At 36.9% G+C, this 23,241-nt stretch overlaps 1 protein-coding gene and 1 long non-coding RNA gene across 2 annotated transcripts in view; one reads left to right on the forward strand and one right to left on the reverse strand.

The window, feature by feature from the left end:
* CD226 (CD226 molecule) overlaps positions 1-9,124 on the reverse strand; it is a gene marked incomplete at its 5' end in the record, with an annotated part of 29,503 nt that extends 20,379 nt beyond the window's left edge. Inside the window, 2 exon segments of the mRNA XM_080380627.1 lie at positions 8,789-8,911; positions 8,914-9,124. Of these exon segments, the coding sequence (XP_080236753.1) occupies positions 8,789-8,911; positions 8,914-9,124 (334 nt within the window).
* A 6-nt stretch (positions 9,125-9,130) lies between these two features.
* LOC308061343 lies at positions 9,131-22,326 on the forward strand. Its single transcript, XR_013927180.1, has 2 exons — positions 9,131-12,140; positions 17,435-22,326. It is a non-coding gene; the product is annotated as an uncharacterized lncRNA (long non-coding RNA).
* Positions 22,327-23,241: the final 915 nt, after the last annotated feature.

A 23,241-nucleotide genomic window follows, 5' to 3' on the forward strand; every position in this document is an offset into this window, starting at 1 on the left:
ATTTCATCTTACTTTGGGAAAAACACAGCAGTCCTCATGGGTACTGAATGTTACAATTTTTTTCCTTAACATAGCATATTCTGATGCAAACAAAGTAACCCAGAGTACATAACAGCATCATTATTCTTAGTAACAACTGAACATTCAAAATGGTAAGGAGCAAGATGAAGAAAAGGCGGGGGAAGGTGGTGGTGGTGGGGAACCCAAGAAATCCCCAGTGCTAAATAAAAGGATTTGGATGCTCTGATTGTCAGACAAATGAAAATAAAAATATCATCATATTGTTTCCCAAAGACAGATTTTCTCATGAATGTTAACAGAGAGTCATATAGAAGACAAAAGTGGTATTATTCTGCTTCATTTAGCAATGGTAAGACGGAACATGCGTTTCATTTTATGTATCTTATTTTAATAAAGTTATAAACAAACCTTATTCTGATAAAATTCTGATGAGAACAAGAATGATGAAAATTAGAATCATGAACTAAGAAGAAAAGTTTAAAGAACTGTTTCTTTAGTAGTACTGAGGGATGACTGAAGGCTGCCAGCATGAGGCGGGAAGGACTACAGTGAATAAACTCAGTATTAAACAAGAGATATCTAGGTTAAATATAATGCAGGGTGAAAAAATCTCCTTGTACAGCTGGTTAAGTGCTAAAATGACTACACAAAAATATTATGCATGCATTTTCAACATAGGAATCAGTTAGGGATGATACAGATACACTCACGCTGCCTTAAAACACAGAGATGGATGAGATGATTTGGAATGTCTCTTCCAGCCTGGCTTTTCCACAATTCTATAATTCCTTTTGATCTAAAATTTTCCTTCATAAAGGAAGAGGAGATAGCTGCTCTACTCCCAACAGGGCTGGTTTGGTTCTTTCCCTAGCCTTTTTTACTGAAGGGGTATGCAATACTTAGTTCACCACAGAATATAAAAAGTAAGAAAAGCAGCATTTAGCAGGTCGATAATCACAACAGAGGTGTGAAAAAGGCAGCTTCACTTCCTCCATCCTCTTGTTTTCTAATTAGGTGCTGACAGTGTGGTTGACACTGTTTAAGATACAGAGATAGTTCTTGCTCTGGGGAGCTCAGTCTAAGAGCCCAAGAATGAAGATCCCACAGGATTAGTTTTTGCTTCCATGTGCTGATAATTTTTCACTGTAGACCTATGAATCACATTCTAAACTGAGACAGAGATAAATAGAAAGCCAGCTATTTCAGGTGAATAGGGACTTGAAAAAAATCTATGCAACGTGCTGCTTTTGGCAGGCAGAAGAACATTAATATAGAAGTAAGTGCTCAGTGGCATGGATATCGTCACGCTAGCTAAGAATAGAAAAGCTCTGTCTCTGCTATTACAGAAGAGGTTGATCACTCTATTTAAAATATGGGAGTACTTCATGGTATATCTGGCATTTAAATGCACTATTAATGAAATTCCACTCTTATTCAGAGTTGCTAGCAAAATGTATCCCCTGAGCAAATGGTCCATCATCATTGACTGACAGAAACACAAATGTAGTCATGAATTAAAAAAAAAAAAAGAAAAAAAAAAAAATCAATACAATTAAGCAATTATGCAACTCTGCATAATTCACATTATGGATGTAAAAGTCACTACAAACATCAAAAGAATATTTCCCATTCTATTCAGAGCATAGCATGGGAAATTTTCAGTCAAACTAGTACTATTTTAACACCTACCTGAAATAAAACTCCTGAGGAAATAATGATAAGTTTCAAAATATACAGAAACTCATGTTACAATTCAACAGTTTTGAAAGGCAAATAAACACAGAACAAAAGAATTCCAGGTAATTTTAACTATATTCATTCTTTATGTAGATAAACATGCAACACTGCTCTGCCATAAAGGCCAGTTTTCATTTAAACAGTTTCTATATCACATAATTCTTCACTGCTGAAGGCTTTTGACTTTCTATAAATGTGTAGCAAAGACATAGTGTATGATAGTAACAATATCAGTTTCTGATCTCTCTAATTAAGTTTATTTTATATTTTAATTTAAATTGGCATTGTAAATTTGTTGTATTTTAAGATTGTTGATCCAAGTTTAACTGCTTGAGTTCTGCATCACCAAGCTCTTTAGAAGTTGATTTACTTTGCTTCTAAGTTTTTGCCTACATTCAATCATCTCTGATTGTGTTACATTTAAAATAACCAATATTCTGATAATACATTTCAATGGAAACTTAAAAACCCTTAAATCAGGGATTGCTACACTTTAATGCAATTCAGCCCAGAGAACTGACTATTAATAAGGTGGTTTGGGAGGATGTGTGAAGCACATGCAGACAGATTTACTTACCAGTATGTCTCAAGGCAGAATGAATCAGCAAGTAGTTTGTAGTTGCGTAGGAGGCTTCATTACAGGGGTCTGGTAATGTGAAAAGTATTGCACTGAGCTGCAGCCGACAAAGAAATGCCTCATACTTTCATAAGGGAAAGACAGAAAAGGGCAAGATTATCATTTTTGGCAATGACAATACAAAGATGATGTAACCAAGTAGTAATGGTATATAGTGCATCATCACAGATAGGAGAGTACAAGAGAAAAAAACATTTTACGTAGTGTCTGTATAGGAAGCCTAAATTAAACCCATTGCGTTCTACAAAGTGTGGGACCTGGAAGATATTTTAAGTGTCAATTATCAAAAATTTATTTTGCCAGGTTGGAAACAAGACAGAAATACACATTCAGATTTGTAGAACTCTTAAGATCTTGATATACAGATATTAATGGGAATCAAATTTTTAACCAAGTTGTTGTCTGTTGATCTTCTTTTAACATTTCATGTTGATATATGCTCATTATAATGCTCCATGGGTCAAGAATGGCTGAAAAATAACAGGCCAAGAACTTAAAGGCAGATATGCATGGCAGGATGACAGGACCAGACCTTAATTTCTGTCTGAGTAAATGATAAAGAGGCCAGAATAATTCCTTAAACTCTTTCGGTGGATTGATACTTCATCCAAACTTCAAAAAAAATCCCTTCAAGGTTGAATAACTGTTGTACTGACAGATTTAACTGAAAAGAGAAGAACCAAAGGACTGAAGACAGGTCTGGAAAAGGATCAAGTAAACAAATGGATCCATGTCTCAAGTGGCCATAGGTAAACAAAGATCTGGACAAACCAGAAAAAGACAAAGGATACAGTATGAAGAAAAAAGGAATTTTGCCAGTGCCTCTTCCAATTCCTTTGTAAAGTCATCCCAAATATCCATTCCAGAGTGCTAGAGACTGGAAACATATCCTTTCCCTGTATACACTTCTTTGGAAAAGTTTGTAAGAAAAGAAAGAAAGATTGCAGAATTCCTGCGGCTGCTTTGCTGCTGTTAGGTACGTGGCTGGCAACTGGCAAAACAGTGCGGCTGAGTGCTGTGTTTTGAGCAGCCACCTGGGATGACAGTTGTATGCGCAACTCTGTACGTACCTGCCCAATGGACTGACTGAGCACACTGCTCTCTCAGTGCTCTTTCACTTGAAAGTAAATTACAACACATGCAGCTTCAATTGCTTTCTCTTCCTAACAGCAAATGTATGAAATAACACCTTTTTAACCATCAACAATTCCCGCGTGGCAACTCCAGCTCTAATGCTTCTTCTATTAGTAGTGACTTCACTCTCTGCTCCTCAGATTTCATACTGCACTCTCAGTCTTCAGACATTCATCTCTAAGCACTGTTTATAAGAAACTACAGATCATCCTTAAACTGTTCATTAAGAAAAGTGAAATAAAACTAGACGATTCCTAAATAACCTTTAAACATTACCAAAAAATGTATGAGGAGTTTTCTCTGAAAGTATGAATTTTATTCGCTTAGTGCAGGAGTATGTGTGAGTCATAGAATGTGGGAACACTAAGAGAAAAAAATCCCTTGAACTCAGTTCTGAAAACTCTTGGATATATGTTCACACTATAGGAAACAAGAAGCAACAGATTCCCCCAGCTGGCAAGTATCTTCCTGTGGGACAACCAGACTGTTCTTAGCCAATGTGTAACAGTGGTGGAACACAGTCTCAGGTTCTCTGCAATCATGGTACAAATTTCAGCACTGCACCCACTTGTAGGAATATCCTGTAGCTACATAACATGTGAAGTTTCCAATATAATATCCCTAGTATTACTGCTTTTCTGTCAGTATGTTTCAGTGACTGCCAATAAAGAAAGCACCAATAACGCTGTGCAGTCTGCAAGAGTTATTTCTCATCTGTTTCAAAGATGTCAGTCACAGGAAATCTTTAGCCAAATTTTAAGGCAAAAGGAATAAAATAATTACAATAAGCACATTAAAAAAATTAAATAAGTGGTGATTTATCATCATTTCTAGGGTCTTCCATTTGCCAGGGATGCAATGAAGGTAACACATCAAGAAAAGACCTCTGTAATGAGAGCTATAACCTCCTCTGTCTCCTGAGGTCTCAGGTCCTTATCACAGCTCAGCCATTGCTTACCCACAATCAATCTTTTTTTTTTTTCTAATTTTATTTTTAATTTTGTCCCTGATTGAAACAGAATTGCCTTCACCCCACTCAGACCATGGTGGAGTGAACTGCTGTTCCGTGACCAGAGACTAAGTGAAGTCCTAAATAAAGTTTATCCAGTATTATTTTGCCACCTCGTACATTGCAAACCCGATGTGATCTTTTACTCACTCAACAGCATCTTTAATCACATATGAAAGAGTATAACCACAGTGGAGTTTTGATTTATAGACACCTTTACTTAAAGGGAAATAAATAGGGATGCTGTCGAAATGCTGAAAAAAAAACCCACCCATGCTTAATGCTTTTCAAATACTTGACTTCTTTCTCCTTTTTCTGTGTTTTTTGTGTAAAAAAGCAAGTCATGATCCCCAAACTTCTTCAACTGCTTGATCTTGTAGCACCAGGGTCTTGTTAACACTTGAGCTCCTGGGTCTAGTGACACAACTGTCACTGTTAGACACTATTTGAAATATTTACTCATTAAGCATCAGCACTTGAGGCTTCGAACTATGCAAATGAAATAAGAATCATACCAATTGTATTCACTTTGTATTCATAATTATAAAAATTATACAAAGCACATGGGAAAGCAGAATTAGACTCATGACCTCTGTTGATTACCAGGAATGAAGCACTACACCAACTTGGAACAGTTTGAGTGCAGAAACATCCATTCTTTCACAAGCTAACAAAAGTTAATCCAAGATACTTTATGCAAATTTATCTAACTGCCAGCAGATATGATTGCTGTGTGAAGAACATTTCAGCTTGTACTTCAATCTAGTTAAGAACCTCCATCATGAGTATAATGCTGTATGGCGTTATTTTCATTTATTTCTGCTATTTTCTTTCAATAGAAATTCTGAAAGTCAATCATATATTCTGTATTTATGCTCTGTTGCCAGCTTTCATTGAGGCATGTGCTGCAGATTCCTCAATGGCATTACTTACCTGCTTAAGTTGGTGCAGAAATGTCTCTGGGTCCCACAGTAACAGGTCAGTATAAATAAATCTTGACGATTTTCAGTGCCCTGGTGGCACAAATTAAATTATAAGCAAGCTTTTAGTTTTTATAGACACAAAAATCTTAATAATATCAACTTAACTTCATCTGTGCCACTTTACTAGAGCAAGCTGAATTTTCATGTTGAATATGCAGTTAGCTAAAAATGAAAGAATTAGTCTAATAAATGTTTTCTGATTAAGTGTTATAAACAGAAGAAATGGATATTGCAGTAAGTTAGCTATTTGTCTGGGGTACTGTAGGCAAATTAATGTTTTAAAAAAGTAATGTCTATTTGGAGTCAATAAATTATAAATCCTAACCAAAGAAAAGAGTGAAATTTGAAAAAAAAATATTTTTTTTATAAAATGATCTTTCTAGTATGTTGGCCAGATTTCTTTATCCCAATGAATAGCAGATTCCTTAAGAAACACTTTGTATTCCAGGTCTTTAACCATTTGTGTATATTAATCCTATAGAACAAGATCTATGTACAGTGAAATTATGAGACTAACACTCAGCTTTCTCAATACTCTTTCCCTGGTGCAGAATAAAAAAACTGTAAAGCTGGACACCGGTTTCTTAATTCTACAGGTTGGAAGACAAAGAAGAAAAATTATATATCTAGTGCCAGCACCAAGCTAAAATACCAGCTGCATGGAAGTGAATTTGAAGTTTACTATTTATTTAATCGAAGCAAGCTGTCATCCAGTTTAAAATATTTACTACTGATGAAGGTGCTAGTAAAGTAAGATAAAGCCTGACTTAATAGTTCTACTATAACTACTACACAAATAAATACCTTCTCAAAACTCTGGTTTTAATAATGTATAATTTGCAGTGTAGATTGAATTTGTAATGTTTTGTCTTCACTGGTGATACGTCTAATTCTTTTCAGATCAGTGTTTATAAAGACTGTGTTTATACACATCTATTGGGAGCTGAACAGGATTTTCTCAGAAATCTTGATTTTTTAAATGGAAAAGGATTAATTTCTATCCAACATTATGATGTCCCTCTGTGGTAGGACTAAATTGATATACTTGAAAAATTGTGGGGTTGCTGTTGATTTTGGTTTCTGTTTTAGTGTGCTCAAACCAAGAGAGAAATCCTACACACCGAAAATACTGAATCCCACAAAACCATTTAAAAAAAACATAACTCTGATAACTGATCCACTTTTTACATGCTTTACAGTGTGCTGAAACCTCTGAGTGGATTGCCTAATGAAAGTATCTGACTGGAGGGTAACATCCCACGGGAAAGTGATTGCCTTGTTTCTTGCATCACTTCAGATTAACATAAGGCCAATACACTCAGGAACAAATAGCTGAGATCAGTACTGCCTTGGCCAGGAAAAGGACTACATGAGCTTGCAGATCTCTACTGCATCTGACTTTTAGTATTTTACGGAAAGTGAACCCACTTTGAATAAGGGCTCAGCACTGCCAGAACTCAGGTTGGACTGAACCAACTAAGAGATCTGGTTTGCCTGTTCCTTTTTGTAAACAGCAACCTGAATTTCCAGATCTTGGCTTACCTCAATGCAATCAAAATGTATATCTCTAATGCCTACATTTGCAATGATACTGTGCACTAAGTAGACTGCCAGAGGAAAACAAACTAGGGAGATACTACTTCAGTAACGTGATTCCTTATGTAATCAAGACAGACACCAAAGTGAAACAAGCATTCAGAGACAGCACTGAAGGAATCACAGCTGAGGAACTCTGACTTGGGCTGCAAGCCTACCTTGGGGGACCCTGTTCAGCTTTCACTAGCAGGACACCACCTCTACATGTGAATGACTGTGAATTGTATGGCCATGCCACCATGGGACACAGCAGAAAATAATTTAAATTCTAAACTATCTTATTGAACCAAACAATCCGGAGAGGCAGAATTATTTTTTTCAAAGTCAAGGCAATAATTTGTGTGTGGCTTAATTTCTGATTTGATGAGTGGCAATGTTTACTGACAAAAAGCTAGCAGGTACTGGAAGACAGATTGGGATTCTGTTTCATCAGTGCCATCAACAAATGTGCTGGCTAAAATAGTTTCAAAAACCTTCAGTGGTGCAGGCAGGAGCAATCTACCTTGAATTTTTGAAGTTTAGATATCTCCTACAAGAGTCAGGCTCACTGTTTCATTATAACGTTGAAATTGCAGTGTGTAGATAAAATAAGACTGAAATGAAGACTCAGAAGGATCACGCTAGGAAAAGAACTGTTATTTTTGTCTTCTGGTCTTTCAAATGCTAGGAACTAAATTTTCCTTTCAACTCATTCTTTCCTAACTGAGAAATACAATAAAATATTGAATGGCGTCTATTTTCACTCTGGAAAATGGGAGATTCTTTCTACATTCACAATATCAAATCAACAAACCAGTAAGCAAAACTAGTTATCTTTTGAAGGCTGTTCTATCATATTACATAACGATCTTCTCCCCTGTCAGAGAAGCCTGGTAATTTGCATCAGAGTTGTCAGTTAACTGATGCTGAACAGGCACACATGGAAAAATACTAGAAAAGGGCTTTTTCTCCTCTTAATGATAGTGCTGGAAAAGAAACCATATCAGTTGAGTGGTCAGTTAATTTCGGACACTTTGGAAAGTACATAGACAGCTACACAGAAAGTACCTGGGCATAGCTGGAACTTTTTCTCCCCTTCTTCCCTTTTCCTTCTTTCAAAAAGTCTCCTTTTAAAGAAAAGGTCTTTTTTTTCTCGAGTTAAACTTCCCTCCTTCCCTTGCTTTTTTTTCCACACCATTGCTAAATGGTTATTTTGTTCCTGAAAAAAGCAAGCACAGAAGAGCTTCCAAAAAAAATCCCAATCCTATTTTCAGACCAGGAATGCCCTCACCATGTAACATAATAACAAAAATATGGTATCCTTCATGTGTAGTTACAAGGTTCATCCATTGCAATTTCATCCTCTGGAGAGATCCTATAGCTTGCTGAAATGCTGAGAACCTTGGCCCAATGGAAATACCACCATGGCAATGACCATTAGTATATGAAGTCTGCTATGTAATACATTGCTGCTGCGAGTTCCGTCTCATCCATTTACTTTCTCTTAAAATGACCTTTAATCAAAGTAATGTAATTCTTTTCTGTCATGCTAGTTCCTTTCCCCAAATAAATGATTTTTTGCATGCTATATAATTGAAAAGATAAATTACAGTGCCAGACACTCCCTAAATTGGCACGGATTTCTGGTTTGCCTGTATCAGAAATCTGAAAAACAATGAGAGATTTACTTACCTGGCTGAATAATTTCTATTACCTTTTCCCAAGCTCCATCTGGGTAAGGTACAATAGAACAAAGGTAAAGACCAACACACTCCAAAGAGCTCTTGATGAAGGATAAGGATCTGTCCTCCCTGAAGCATTCTCAAAATAAAGTCTTCCATTGTATTTGCCTTCGATATGTATGCCATAGATTGGATGCAAGACAGCTAGATTTTCTTTATGAGTTACATTAAGTTTCATCCAGGATGTGTGATTTATTACAGCTTTTTTTGGATATATGCATTCCAGTTTCACCTTCTCAGTAAATTTTACAGTTGAATCCACATGATTTCCTTCCATGTTGGCTAAAGCACACACAGAAATTCAGCTTCAGAATTAACGTAATTGAAAATTGAAATTATAGAAAAACTCAGAAACAACTTTAGGAATACTGCAAGCAAAACATTGAAGAAGTAGTTCAGAAAAAAAAAAAAACAAACCCAAAACCTAGAAATTATTATGACTTCTAACCTGTGAATGTCATTGAACAGTTAAAATTTGTCTGAACCACAGAGGAACACACTCTTAAATTGTCATCATAGTTGTCATGATGCAATAAAAAAAAAAGGAAAGATGTTAGCTAGGAATAAGAAAGCAACCTTACTTCCACAAAGCTGGAGAACAATAATAAGGAGAGCTGCACTGTCCACCTCAAATAACACCGGAATCAGCGACTACAGTGTGACATGGTTTTATTCAATTGCTGCACACCATGTGCCTTTCTCACAGGATGTTTTTGCTTTTGAAATATGAAAAACATCATGTGCTTTTTACTTTCACATGCTAAGAAACACCAAGCTTGAGGTCTCAGTGCAGTTGCATCACAGAAAGTCTAAATTGCTATCAAAATCCACCTCAGAGTAAAGTTTTCATTACTAATGAATCTCTAGCAATATGCTTGAATACTATGATAACTGAGGAAGCAGGGATCTTTAGGTTTCATCAGCAGAAGCAAGCAGAATTCTTCCACGCCATGTATCCAAGATCACCAGAATGTCTCCATTTTTCTGACACCACAGTTCAAATTTTATCTATTATCCAGGAAATACAAAGTCGAAAGATAAGATAGTTCCTATATACTAGAGGTCATAATTCTGTGGCTAGTTGTAAAAAGTAATGTCTTAAAGTCTGAAAAATTATTTGTGAAAATGTTATGACAATGTACTTCGGGATCAAAATTATGCAGCTAGAAAATTCTTAATCCAGGGTGTAAGAAGCCTGAGTATTCATGACTCATGCTGAGACTTGTCAAAACAAGACCCACTCTTATATTTTTTATGGATTTTTCTCAGGACAACAGCAAGCATTTTTGCACCTCAACACACCATAGTTTTATGGAGCTGCTTAAAATTGGAACAATATGATTGATTTGAAGTCAAAACTAAGCTTGAATAATGGTTAAAATTCTTAAATGAATAAACAAATGTAATTTGAACTAAAGCTAATGACAGACAGTAATTCTTCAGGTGAATAATTACCTGGACAAGCTTGAGCAGGACTTAACACTACATCTGTTTAAAACGTCTTCCACAATGCAGCAACCTATCTGGACACCAAAATCTATATATATTTATGTGTATCAAGCTAGGCATCTTTTAGGATGATACAACATTTATAACATTTTCAATGACTCCATTTTGCCACTGTCACTCCCTAGTTAGATCTGTAAGTCTCCATTGTTGCAGTTGCACTTGTTTCCACTCCACATTGTCAATAAACACAGAATCCACCAAATGAAGAAGTGATAAAAAAATTATACTCTATAACACTTCTTAACTTGAGAGGATGTATTACCTGAATAATAGCCTATATTTACTCTTAGCAAAAAATAAAAGGTACTATACTTATATAAATATATTAATAATATTGTAAGTACCTTTTTGTTAAAATTTAGAGAAAAAAAATTATAAAGGTTACTTTCCACAATCTCTTAAGCTGACTTGATTATTGTGTTCCTGTTATCTAAAACAATTTTCACTGAAGATGCAAATATTTTATTAATTTTCTTCTTCTGGAGGACCTCTCCTTGGAAGGGAGAAGATCTGATATATGTGAAAAGACAATTAAGTGCTTTTTTTTTTTCTTTCCTTGTGAATTTTGACCTCCATGGCTAGCTTTTATCAAATTGCAGTTGCAAAAGAAGCAAAAAGACCAAGTACGTCTCTAGCTTGAAATATAATTTTTTGTCATACTGTATGTGTATAGTAGTTTACAGATTAAGTGGTGTTCCACAAAATCTAGAGTAGAATGAAAAAGAGAAACATATGTCAATTTTTTTTACTATTGTTATTACAATTAAAACATTTCACACATCTATTTTCTTTAATTAAAGTTAAGATAAAGTACTCAGGAAGTGTCCAAAATGAAGACAAATTCCCTTACATGAAAATTATTCTTCATTCATCTGTTTTTATATATGTAGATTACAAAATTATTTTTCTGAATTTCATGTTTGTTTCTCTCCATCTGGCACTGAAAGAAAAACAGAAGTTAAGAAACGGATGTCCAGCCCTGCATGATATAAAATGTTAATTTTTAAAGACATTTATTTGCTGTTTAACAGACCCAGTCACTACAAATGTCAGGGATTCTTGGTCAGCTAGTCCCAAGAACAGGGTCTCTTGTCACCGCTGCTACAAAAGCAGCCTGTAACCAGAGCATCACTGGGTCTCCCTCTAAAGGATGCAACCAGTACAGGTCCCCTCCAGACACCAGTACAACTCCCCTCTGGACACCTGGGCAGCACTCCTGCAAGTCACAAATCAGAAAGCTGTAGGCACTGTGGAAGCTTACTTTACTGGTATAATCTGGGAGCAGGCACACACTTAAAGCATCATATTTTTACAGAAGATGTAACCTATAAAAAGATACATACAAACCATCTCCACTGTACCCTCCTGGGCAGTGGACATACCAGAGCAGGCAGTGTAAGGGAAAGTCCATTGTGCAGCCCCCTCCCTTCCAGCCTCTCCTGGTACCACCATTCCCCACAGTCCAGCTCTTCTTTCCCACTAATCACACTTTCTCTCCATCCTTTGAACCAAAAAGCAAAGGAAGGGAAGGCTCACAGAGACAAGCAACAAACAATCCATATTTAGCTAATTGTTGGCTAAATGTCAATTACAGTTTGACAACAAAAGCAGCACGGTGGAATTTTCCAGCTGACTCTACAAATTGTAGGACATTGTTTAAAGGAGGGAAAAAAAAAAAAAAAAGCTAGAAATAAAGAAAGAGAAACAGCAAAAAAGATTGTGCAACCAACAGAATGGAGATCTACAGCTTGGATTTTAATCACGACTTGAACATACATCTTCAGTGACCCTGGGTGAGTCATTTCATTTCCTGGTGCATTAATTTCCCAAACTCCAATACATAGATAATATATAATGAATGCTGCTGTTTCAAATCATGTTACAATAATCTCTGTAATGAGTTTTTTTTAATGGAAATTGCTATAAAACTGTGGAGGATAAGACATACATATAGGGCCAGCACAGTATGTTAATACCCTTTTTAATGATTCATTAGTGTTTAAGATTTAACAGATAGGCCCGTAGCAATAATGCAGAAAGGGCAGCAAAAATACTTGCAGACTGCTGCTACCACCAGAAGAAAAGGCCCTAACTGTGGCAGTGCAGTGGAACAGGAGACAGCTAAGTAGGAGACCACTCCAGGTACCACTTCAACTACAAGCATGAACAACTGGAAACTGATGTGGGCAAAAATGTTCTTTAGCGTCACTGAATTTTTAGTGAAGATAATGAAGCAAATGCTCTGGGAGGAGGGATTTTAGCTATTTTTAGGAGTTTTAGCTATTTTGCACTTGGTTTGTAAGCATCCCTGTAGATTAGCTGTAACCCTGTAGAAACCAGGTAAATCAACCCAGAACAACAGTTCAGTACCAAGTGACACAACCCCCTGTTTCTCTGTGGATGGGGTTCCCCCTGTTGCCAGTGTGCTGCCAGGAAGGACAACATCTCTTTTGCCACTCACCGTTCTGTATTTCTTTAAGCAGGGTGGCTGAGTGGTACAGCCAGACAAAGGCAAAAGAATTCAATTTGCTTTTTCTTATTCTGCATCTAATTGAACCAATAAAACCTCCCAAACTGGATTAATCTATAGGCATGCCTGATTCAGTAACATAATGGTTAGGATTCTTCAGTATGTATTCATTAACCTTGGAGAAGATGTTAATGCCAGGTATTCCTTCAGAGAAAAATAAAAAACTTATGAATTAAGTACAATGGTATTTTGGAGATATATTGGTAAAGATGCTTCAGAGAGGGGAAAAAAACACTCTAAAATGCTTTCCCAAACATAGAAAAGTGAAAAATATATAATCTACACACTCAAGTTCTTGTTAACTTTTTATTGTTGAACACACTGGCCTCCAAGAGCCTATGTTATATGGATTATAGTACTGTGACGAAATGCTTCAACCAAAAAAAAATCATTCTTTGCAAGAAGTTATGTATTCAGGAATCTTTAGGTAAAGGACTATGTTCCTACATTTGTGAAACTGGAAAATAATTTACATTTTTGGAACTGTACCATTAACTGGATATTCATCCTAACATAACACTGAACACTTACACGGGTCAGGAAGCTCAAGACTGTTGGTGACAAAAAACCCAGCTGTAACACGATGGCTAGATAACACTAAATGTCGAGATTCAGGAAGGTTATTTTCACAGCTTTTTTCAGGGAAGTTATTCATAAGTAATGGATGCCAGCTGAACACAGAAAAGCCATGTTTAGTGACAGAGTAAGCTACTAATGGTGTAAAGGTCTGATTTAGGCAGTGGAAGAAACACCACTGCTGAACAGATTCTGAACATCATCAAGCACTACTGCTGCCAGCTCTCAAGTGAAAGGTGTGTCGGTAGGAGATAAGAAGGTTTGTGGTATTTTTCACGTTCACTGTGTAGGTAAGGTTCCTTTGATGTGTTCATAGCAGGAGAGTCTGCCTGTGATGACTTCCTGAACCCCAGTGAAGTTTGTGTGTCTGCGTTTCAGGGGGGCGTCCTTAAAGCAACCATTTGAAGTTTTCCTCTGTCCATTCAAATAAAACAAAGAGGAAATCATGACAAAAAAGTGAACTGAAAATAATTACGAAGACAATGAAGAAAGGCAAGCTGATCTACCTAAAAAAGAGAGAGAAAAACTCAACAAATAATCCCAAGAAAATATCAATTTTGTTTATATTTTTATTTACATGATTGCTTAACAATAAATGCTATCACCATGCCTTTTCTACTACCTAAACATTTTCTGTTCAGTATTTTTGACTGTAAATGTCTGCCACTGATTAAGGCAATAAAGTACTAAAAACATTTTATAAATTCTTTTATAATAGGAAGATAGCACTGGGTTTCTATTCACATTTTGTTCATAATTAGTCTATGCATTTTCATCCAGTAATAACATGGAAGACAGCATTTGAAAGATATGAATTCACAAAGTAGTAAATCACAATTTGAGTCTCTAAGAATTTAATGTACTAATACTGTATAGTTGACTATGCTTATTTCTTTCAGTTTTGTTCTTGTCTTCCTGTTGAAGTCTCTGATTTTATTAGTTTCCAAAAAGTGATATTATTTGCAGAAACCTGAAATTTTCAATTTAATTAAAGAAATATTAAAGCAGAAAGGCTTCAAGGTTCTCACACAAATCCATTATTGAGACGGGAAATGGACCTTTCCATTTCAGAGCAGCCATTTCCATACATCTATTATTTTTCCTGAATTATCCTTTTCCTGGTTCAACTCTATATTTTATGTCCATCATTTTGCTAAAATATCTGTTAAAAGTCAGTTTGAGGAAATTAATGTTGCTGGATTTTTTTTTCTTTTGCTGGCAGAGGCTTACAGAGCTGTTTCTTATACAATACCCTCTGGTACAGCCTGGGTGTGAAAACTTCCTGCAGAGGCGGTTCACTGAAGGTTGAAGCTATCCTTAATTATAGGATGTTGTCAGCTCAGATGTGTCTTCAAGAAAGATCTGTAACTTTTATATGGCAAAGAAGCTTATGACTTTTAAAATGGCCTTCAAAATCCAGGGAGAAAATGAAGGAGAGCAAACAAAGGATCTTAAGTATATGGCATCTTTACCCTTTTTTGTTGATACATCCAGGACCTGACACACTACCTTTCTAGTGAAAAAAAGTTATCTCATGCATCTTCTTTTTCTTAAGCCCTTTTTGTGCCCCTTTATTGGGAAAAAGCTTGGTAAACAGCAAAATGACAGTTAATCATTTTCTGACAATGCACATATCCTTCCTACAAGATCAACTCAAGCAGCCAATGCTACCTAAAATCTGCCTCTGACACACAACTAACTCAGAGAAAACCAAAACCAAAGGAAACCACCCAAAACACCAAATGCCAAACCCAAATATCCTCGAGTTAGTAGTGATGATGCATAAAAGCAGAAAATCGGATAACTGCTTCGTTAGCTATTTCTAGCTTGATGAGTTTTCTATATAGCGTTTTCTGTTTATAAAAAAGAAGAGGGAGTGGGCGGGTCCCACTGGGCAAGAGAGCTGGAGGTTGCTGGTGGTGCTGTGCTGGCTGCCCCGGTGGAGGCCAGCCTCCCCTCACCCCACTGCCGAGACGAGCTGGGCACAGCCAGGTGTCGAGGTGGAGACTGGGGGAAGCCAGGCCATGTGCTCACCAGGCAGGCACTGTCTGGAGGAGTTGGGAGCGGGTGAGATGGGATCCCAAAGCAGACAAGAGCCAGGGGCTGTGTCAGGCTGCCTTCAGGCTCAGCGCTGGCTGCAGGGGGCTGCTGCGCCAGGAGGAGTGGAGAGGCTTTTGCAACAGGACTAGGGGCGAAACCTGCTCCCATGAGGACGCAGGGTCTGGGGGGAAAGTTTATTGTCAAACTCTCTTATTTAGCCTGTGACATCTATCGGGTTTGAGATCCGACTTTTTAAAGCGTTTACATGTTCTAGGTCATTACTTGTGTTCTGAAGAAACACAGCCAAGTACACTTAGGTCATGCCTTGGTACGGTGCCTTTGGGGAAAACAGCAGTAGTTCCTACTTGCTGACTTAGCAGTTCTTTGCACAGAAGGAGTTGTATTTAGATTTCCAGATAACTAGCTTGGCAGAAATGCATGGCCACTTCCTTTCCTCTTCTTGATCTTTGACTGGTTTAAAACATTGTTAGAGGTACCAATGCAACCACTCACACTGCCCCGCGAAAGAAACATAGTTCAGAACAAACAAGCAACCTCTTCGCCTACAAGTACAGTACTTAAATATATTCAAAATAGAAAACAAAAAAAATTGCTTGTAGACTCTTGAACGAATAATGAACTAAACTCACCCCACTCTAGAGGGAAAAATTACCTTAGAGGGGATTTAAGGACACAGAAACTATGTAAGAAAAGCTACCTCCTACCTAATCTTTAAGCATGTAGTGAAATGGAACAATCAACAAAATCTAAAGAAAAACTTGAAATTCTGTTCTATTGTAATGAAAGAGGATAATCTGTTGTGTTTGGATTTACTGTTTTACCTTTAAACCCCCATATACTGATACATAGCAATTCCTGAAGTAAAAATCCCTTTCCTACTAGAATCTAGAACAGATGTTTCTTGAGCACGCTGTTGCTTTGCAGAAGTTCATTTGCTTAGGCAAAGCTCAACAAAACAGTAAAGTTTTTTTCAAGAAAGGTATCACAGCCAGCTGTAAATTAATGGAACCAAGGAATATCTGCTGCAATCATTTGTTTTAGTAGAAATAGCATAATTGCACCATAAACTCCTGCTGAATACACTACAACATACTCATCTGTTTTATGCTAATGTTGTTCGAGAGAAATCAATGATATTTATACTGACATAAAGCAGTGGTGAGTCATATTCTCAATTAGTCTCTTCAGTCTGTGATGAAGTATCAGAGATTTTTCTTTATTTTCCAAAATACAGCCTGTAACTGTTCACTGATTTCTAAGAACCTGAAAGTTTAACTACATCTATAGGGCTTCAGAGCACCTATTACAGAATCATCACAAGTTATTTTATCAGGATTTAATTTTTAAATTGAATTATTGTGACTGCATAGAACTTTTGTTTCATTAATGTGTTCATAACAAGAGACAGCGATCTCTGTCAGTTTTTAATTATGTGCATGATTTATAGGAATCATAAAATGCCTGTGAAGTAATATATCTGCTCAAAAAAGGCTCAAATATCCTAACTTAAATATCCTAACATATTGATGCTGTTATCAATTTAAAATATTATGCTTTCATTTTTATAGTTGCGTTCAATTTCCCTTAGTTGAAATCATGTGTGAAGCCCCTGCCATTTGGAAATATAACCCGTTTTAAACAATCCAAAGTTTACAATTGCAGATATTTCTTTTATTGCAATTATGATTTTCAATTTTTATTTCTTTTTGTTAATGTGAAATATATTTTTTTTTTTTAAAAAAGGTAGCTATCTGAGTTCATGATGTGCAAGTGTTCAATGGCTTACCAGAATATTCTGGCACCCTTGACAAACAGGAGTTTAAAGATACAATCCAAGGTAAACCTTGCTAGGATAATTTTAAAAAGTTGGTTGACTGAATTTATGTTGATCAGGAATAACCAGAGACCTTGATTTTGCAGGCAGTTCATTCCTAAAGAACTAATGGAAGAGGGCTTCTCATGCACACCCTGGACTGTCACACATACAGCTTCAGGTTTAGGATTATTCAAGCTAACAGCCTGGATCAAGAGCTCCAAGGTCAAAATTGCATTTATCAACTTCCTTGCAGTAGCATTTGTATCCATTCCAAACTATATTTATTTTGCAATGGGAAACCTGGATATATAGCATTAGTATTTTTTTATTATTTTTCAAAGCATATAATGAAACATATACTGTGCTGTTATGGCTGTGTTTTGTCCCTGGATTCTTGGGACTGAGGGATTTGTGTGCTGGTTTTTGTTGTTTCTGTTGTAGATGATGGCAAATGATATTTCCTGGATATTGTGTTTCAGTCTCAGTGGGATGGTCTTTTGTGGTTTTCTTTCACAACTGAATCAACTGTATTTTCTATCAAGCCAGAGACTAATACATATGTCCCTCTCTATTTAACTAGAAATTCTATTGCTTAAAAAACCATAAATATATAAATATACAGAATGTAGCAGCTGACAATGATGATTCAAATGATGAATAAATTCTTCTGAGAACAAAGAAACAGATTTCCTGCAGTCCTGATATTAGACATTCTTTGTATAGGACAGGTAGCACCAAAAGCATCTTCAATAGTTCTGTTTGCTTTTTCTGAAAAGATTTTGTTAGTTACTTCTGCAAACAGAAATTTCTGACACTTATATGACCTTCTGCTGCATTTGAAAAAAGCTGTAATGTTTGGTATACTGATATATGAAATGAAATGAAACAAAACAAAACATTGTCAGCATTGCTAGCTACCATGTAAGGCATTTCCAGTAACTTCACCAAATCATAGATTTTACTTCTGTGAATGGACTGTTGTATGAAAAAATTTACTCCTTTTGAATGTAGCGGTAACATGTAGTGATTGCAAGAAAGAACAGAAGCACAAGACTCTACTCACTGCCCCACCAGGCAGCCAGCCTGGCTTCACAGGTGGGTGAGTTGCTTGCTTTTTGTCCAGGACAGAAGCTGGTGGTGGCCTTGCACACCATTTCATTCTCTGCTGGTCAGCATCAGATCATCTGTAACTCTAAAATAGACTGTTCTAGTTCCTGTGAAATCAGAAGAACAGGTAGAAATATTCTAACTAAACCAAAAAGAACTACCATCGAGCATAGGAGAATGGCAGAATGGGGACATTTTAAGCAGAAGAAATACAGAACTGGAAAAGTACATTATGGTATATTCTTTTTATTTTCCATGGAAAAGATCAAGGGCTTTGCTGTGCATGTTAACTTGTACCTTTACACTGCCATGGTTCGAGCAATGCCATCGTCCTTGGGCAGGTGAATTTGTACCAATACAAAATTCTGTTTATTCATCACTTACTGTTTCATTCACATATGACAAAGTGAATATACACACAGAAGTCAAATTTACATAGTATCTTTGTAAAAGAGGCACTAATAATATTGCTACACTGGTATAAAAAAAGCCCACCTTAAAATACTGCAATTATGTTGGTATAAAAAGATCCAACAGTAAAGTGGCTGGCACAGAATCTGTTGACTGATTGTTTCAATTGCAATTCACAGAGTAATGTTCAACAAAAGTTTAGAACTGCAGTAATGGAAAATACCTTAAATAGGTCATTGCTAAGCACAAATTAAAAAAAAAAAAAGGACAAAAAGGAAAATAAAGATCAAACGAATGAAATTCAAACAAATTATGATGACACAGATAGATGCTGTTTTCACAAGTGTTTATAGCTGTAGTCTTTTGAACTTATTTACTACAAGATCAGGCTATTTGACCTATCATGTTATTTCTTTTTTTCTTTTTCTTTCTTTTTCTCCTTTTTTTTTTTTTTTTAATAATGTTCAGTTTTAGTTAGATTTCAAACTGTTGGTTTAGCACTTGCCACCTACCACTGTTTCCAGTTGGCTGTTTTATCTCTAACTGACAATAAAATTATGCCAGCATGTTGGGGAGAAAGCACAAAATATTTTGAAGAGTCATATGAGAATGTACATAGACTGTTAAGGATCTCCCAGCACAGGATAAGAAGATCTATTACCATTAAGACATGTTTCAGTTCAGAGGGAGAATAAAATAACCCACCCTGAAGAGCTACATTCTGGGTGATTACATTTTGACCTCAATTCATGCTATATTCCCTAGTGTGTTTGTCCATACAATAATGTTTCCCCTGCTGGGACCTAGTCCAACATCACCTATAGTTAGATTTTTCTATTGATTTTTATGGTCTTTGGCTTCTTAAAATCAGTTGTTGTTACATCCATAACATTTTTTTTCCCCCATCCTCATTGTTCTGTCATAAAATGTTTTTAAAAGCATACTGGATAAAACCCACAATGGTAAACTGCATGTTTGACCACATAGAGACTCTGAATAATACCAATGGAAGAAAACAAATCCTTACAAGCCATTGCTGTGCTACATTTTTTTCTTGATTTTGTTCTTACAGGACACAAACTTCCTGTCACTAAGAAAGTCAGCTTTACAAACAATAGTCAAAGGCATTTTGTGATTCTAACCTCAGTCACTTAAATATAACCATTTAAAACTGTATAAAAATAGTTGCTTTATTCCTTTATTCAAATTGCAGGGTAGGGAGTGTGCCCTGTTGATGTATGATAAATGCAATAAATGGGAACAATGCAATGGTAAATTACTGTCAACAAACCCCCAAAGTGAGCAGAGACAGGTTTTTCTCCTATAAATATTAAATGCAAAAAATAGCAAGGAAAGAATTTTGGAAACCCTTATTATTTTTATGCTAAGCATCACCACTCACTTTCAAGTACTAATTATTTTGGCCACTGCTGGGTCACTGACTCCCCCTGCCCAGCAGAAGGCACAGCCGAGGAGGGGGGGAGGGTAAGCCCAGAACTGCAGAGGCAGCCGCAGGTTTTGCAGTGCATCAAAACCCGAGAGCCCTCCCCAGTGGTTACTCCAGCTTCTGGCAACCGCCTGCCGTATGGTTCCATTTCTTCTCATGAATTAATACACATTTTTGTAGGGATGCTTTGCAAACCTTTAATTATTGCAGAGAAATTTTGGACAACACAAGATTTTTCACTCTAGGGTAGCATTTTTATTAGGTCAGAAACCAGCATGCAGGTGAATTTAACGTTCCTTTTTTAAAACTTATTTTTAATGCTGGAAAGTATACATCTTGCAGGCACAAAGCAACCATACCAAAGCATCTAAGGAACAGTTTCCTGAGCTGTGGTTTAATGAGCAGCTGATGTCTTCATTTATGCAAACAGATTAAAAATCACATCAAAAGTTTCAGAAAAATTGTGAATTCCAGCGACACTGGTTCTATCCCCAGGACAAGCTTGTGTTAGCCCTTGAAAATTCATGGTTATTTGCCATTTATGAAGAACTTTCACACCACAGAGAATCTAAACATAAAGGCACTCAAGCTCATGCATAGTCTCAGGATTCACCAAATTCCAGGTTCAAGGAGTCTCTGAAATTCAGATAAAGGTAGCTCTAATTGGAAGCAACTCAAAGTTTTTCTTCAGGTGCTATTATTCACCTCTGAGAGATACCTTTCTAGAAAAATCTCCTGAAGGGCAAGAAAGACTCCAGCTGAAGAGGAGCGAGTCACACTCCAGCTGCCACGGCAATGGGAAAACAGCCCTCTGCAAATCCTCAGAGAGTCCTAGAATGAAAACCAAGAGGAAAGAGAATTTTCCTCTTCCTGATTTGGTGAAATCCACTTTTGAAGCAGAAGCACTTTGAGCTTTTCTACCACTCTAAAATTGGATTTATGTAATGAGTACTGCTATTCTGATGCTAGCATGTTGGTTGCTGTTGCCTCACTTGAGAGTGCATCTTCAGCTTTTGAAGAGGTTTTTTTGTTGTTTCAATTTTCTTCCCCCCCCACCCCCCCCACCCCGTATTGTTCAGGTTTTGGCCTACTGTTGGTTAAATGATTGGCACCAAGACACACTGGGCTCTGAGGTCGGTACCAGCCTGTGATGCAGACCTAGCACAGGAAATTAAACTGAGGCGGCATTATCTTCTTGTTAAACCCAGTTAGCAGACCTCATTTAAATTGGCTAGCAAGTTTTTAATAACACACATTTATTACTCCTGGATCTAAAACAAGGACACAGGTGATCCTTTAACTCCTGCTAAGTGTACGACACTGGGCCACAGGCAGTTGAGGACATCCCCTCTCTCTCCTATAGCAGCTCTGCACTGATACTTAGGGTTATAGAAGGAATGAGAATACAAAATACTTGGTTTTAAAAGCCATTCCTTGCTGATGATGATCTCATATGCATTTCACACCCAGGTCAGTGTCCTGAAAATATTTTCAAATCAGGAAGCATTTCCAAAATTGCCTTTTTAAAAGAAAGATATGCAGCGCCAGTGAAAAATTTCAAGTCACGTATATTACTTGTTCTAGTGAACAAAATCATGTGTTACCAATATGAATCACTGGGAATTACCAGCCTGTGTTCTGATAGCTTCAAATGTTTCAAACATTCAACTTGCTAGCAGTGTTTCTTGTGTCATCCTACCCTACGCATCATGGTTTTAGAAGACTTTTCCTATAGAATAAGAAAAATAAAATGCTTTACCTGCCAGTAAGAAGCAAAAGCTCTTACAGAAATTATGTATGGATAAGTATTGTTTGTGGGTTCAGATCTTCTCTGTATTGGCCCTAAGAACCTGCAGTGACTTCATCAATCCTGCCTGGCGGATGAGAGATTTACTTCATACACGCATAAAAAATATTTTTCCCCCAAATTTCCTATGAGTCTACACTTTCAGAATATTTTTTTTGTCTTAACTTCTTTTTTGGCTGTTCTTGGCAAACATTAGGTCAAAAGCAATGACCATTAGGTCAGAATTTTTTTTTTTTTTTTTGCTTTTATCTTTTCTAGCTAACAGTAAGTTAACTAGAAATTATTTTACAGAAAGCGATCATATAATATGCATGATTTGGTGTTGTTAACCTCAGGCTTCTCAAGACAGAGTATCAGCATTGATGCTAAGTCAGAAATCCTCTTACAGAGTGATTCTTTTGAAAGCAGACACAACTTGGCCAGCATTAATTGTGAAAGAAAGTACAGAAGATTTTCTTCACCCTCTTTCTTATTTTTCAAAAATTCTGTCCAGCTGAACATGTATTGAACTAAAATGGTTCACAAATCAAAGACAAAACCAATCAGTGTCTTACCTATCCCTGTCAGCAATGGACCAAGAATGCTTAAGGCATACGTAAACCAGCTTTTCCTTAAATTTTCAGGGAGAAGCAACAAACAAATTGAAACTCGGTTGCAGTTTTTCCTTCTTATCAATAAATTTAGAAACTGCATTCAATCAGAGCTTTCCTGCTTGTGGTGGGTCACCCAACCTTGTGGGTCAAGATAAAGGCAGTTTAATGAAGCAATAGGAAGAGTCACATACACAGAAGTAAAAGAAAACAAAAGATGTTATTTTCTGCTTCCCATCAGCAGGTGATGTTCAGCCACTTCCTGGGAAGCGGGGATTCAGTATGCCCAGCAGCTGCTCCAGAAGACAAACATCATAAATAATAAATGCCCCCTTCCTCCTCCTTCCTCTTAGCTTTCATAACCGAGCAGACATCATATAGCATGGAATACTCCATCGGTCACTTTGGGTCAGCTGTCCTGGCTGTGTCCCCTCCCAAGATACTGCCCACCCCCAGCCTGCTGGTGAGAGGCGGTGGGGGGTTGGAGAGGCAGCCTTGATGCCCTGTGAGCTCTGCCCAGCAGCAGTCAGGGCACTGGTGTGTTATCGC

Source organism: Falco punctatus (genome assembly GCF_963210335.1).
Source record: "Falco punctatus genome assembly, chromosome: 3".
NCBI lineage: Eukaryota > Metazoa > Chordata > Aves > Falconiformes > Falconidae > Falco > Falco punctatus.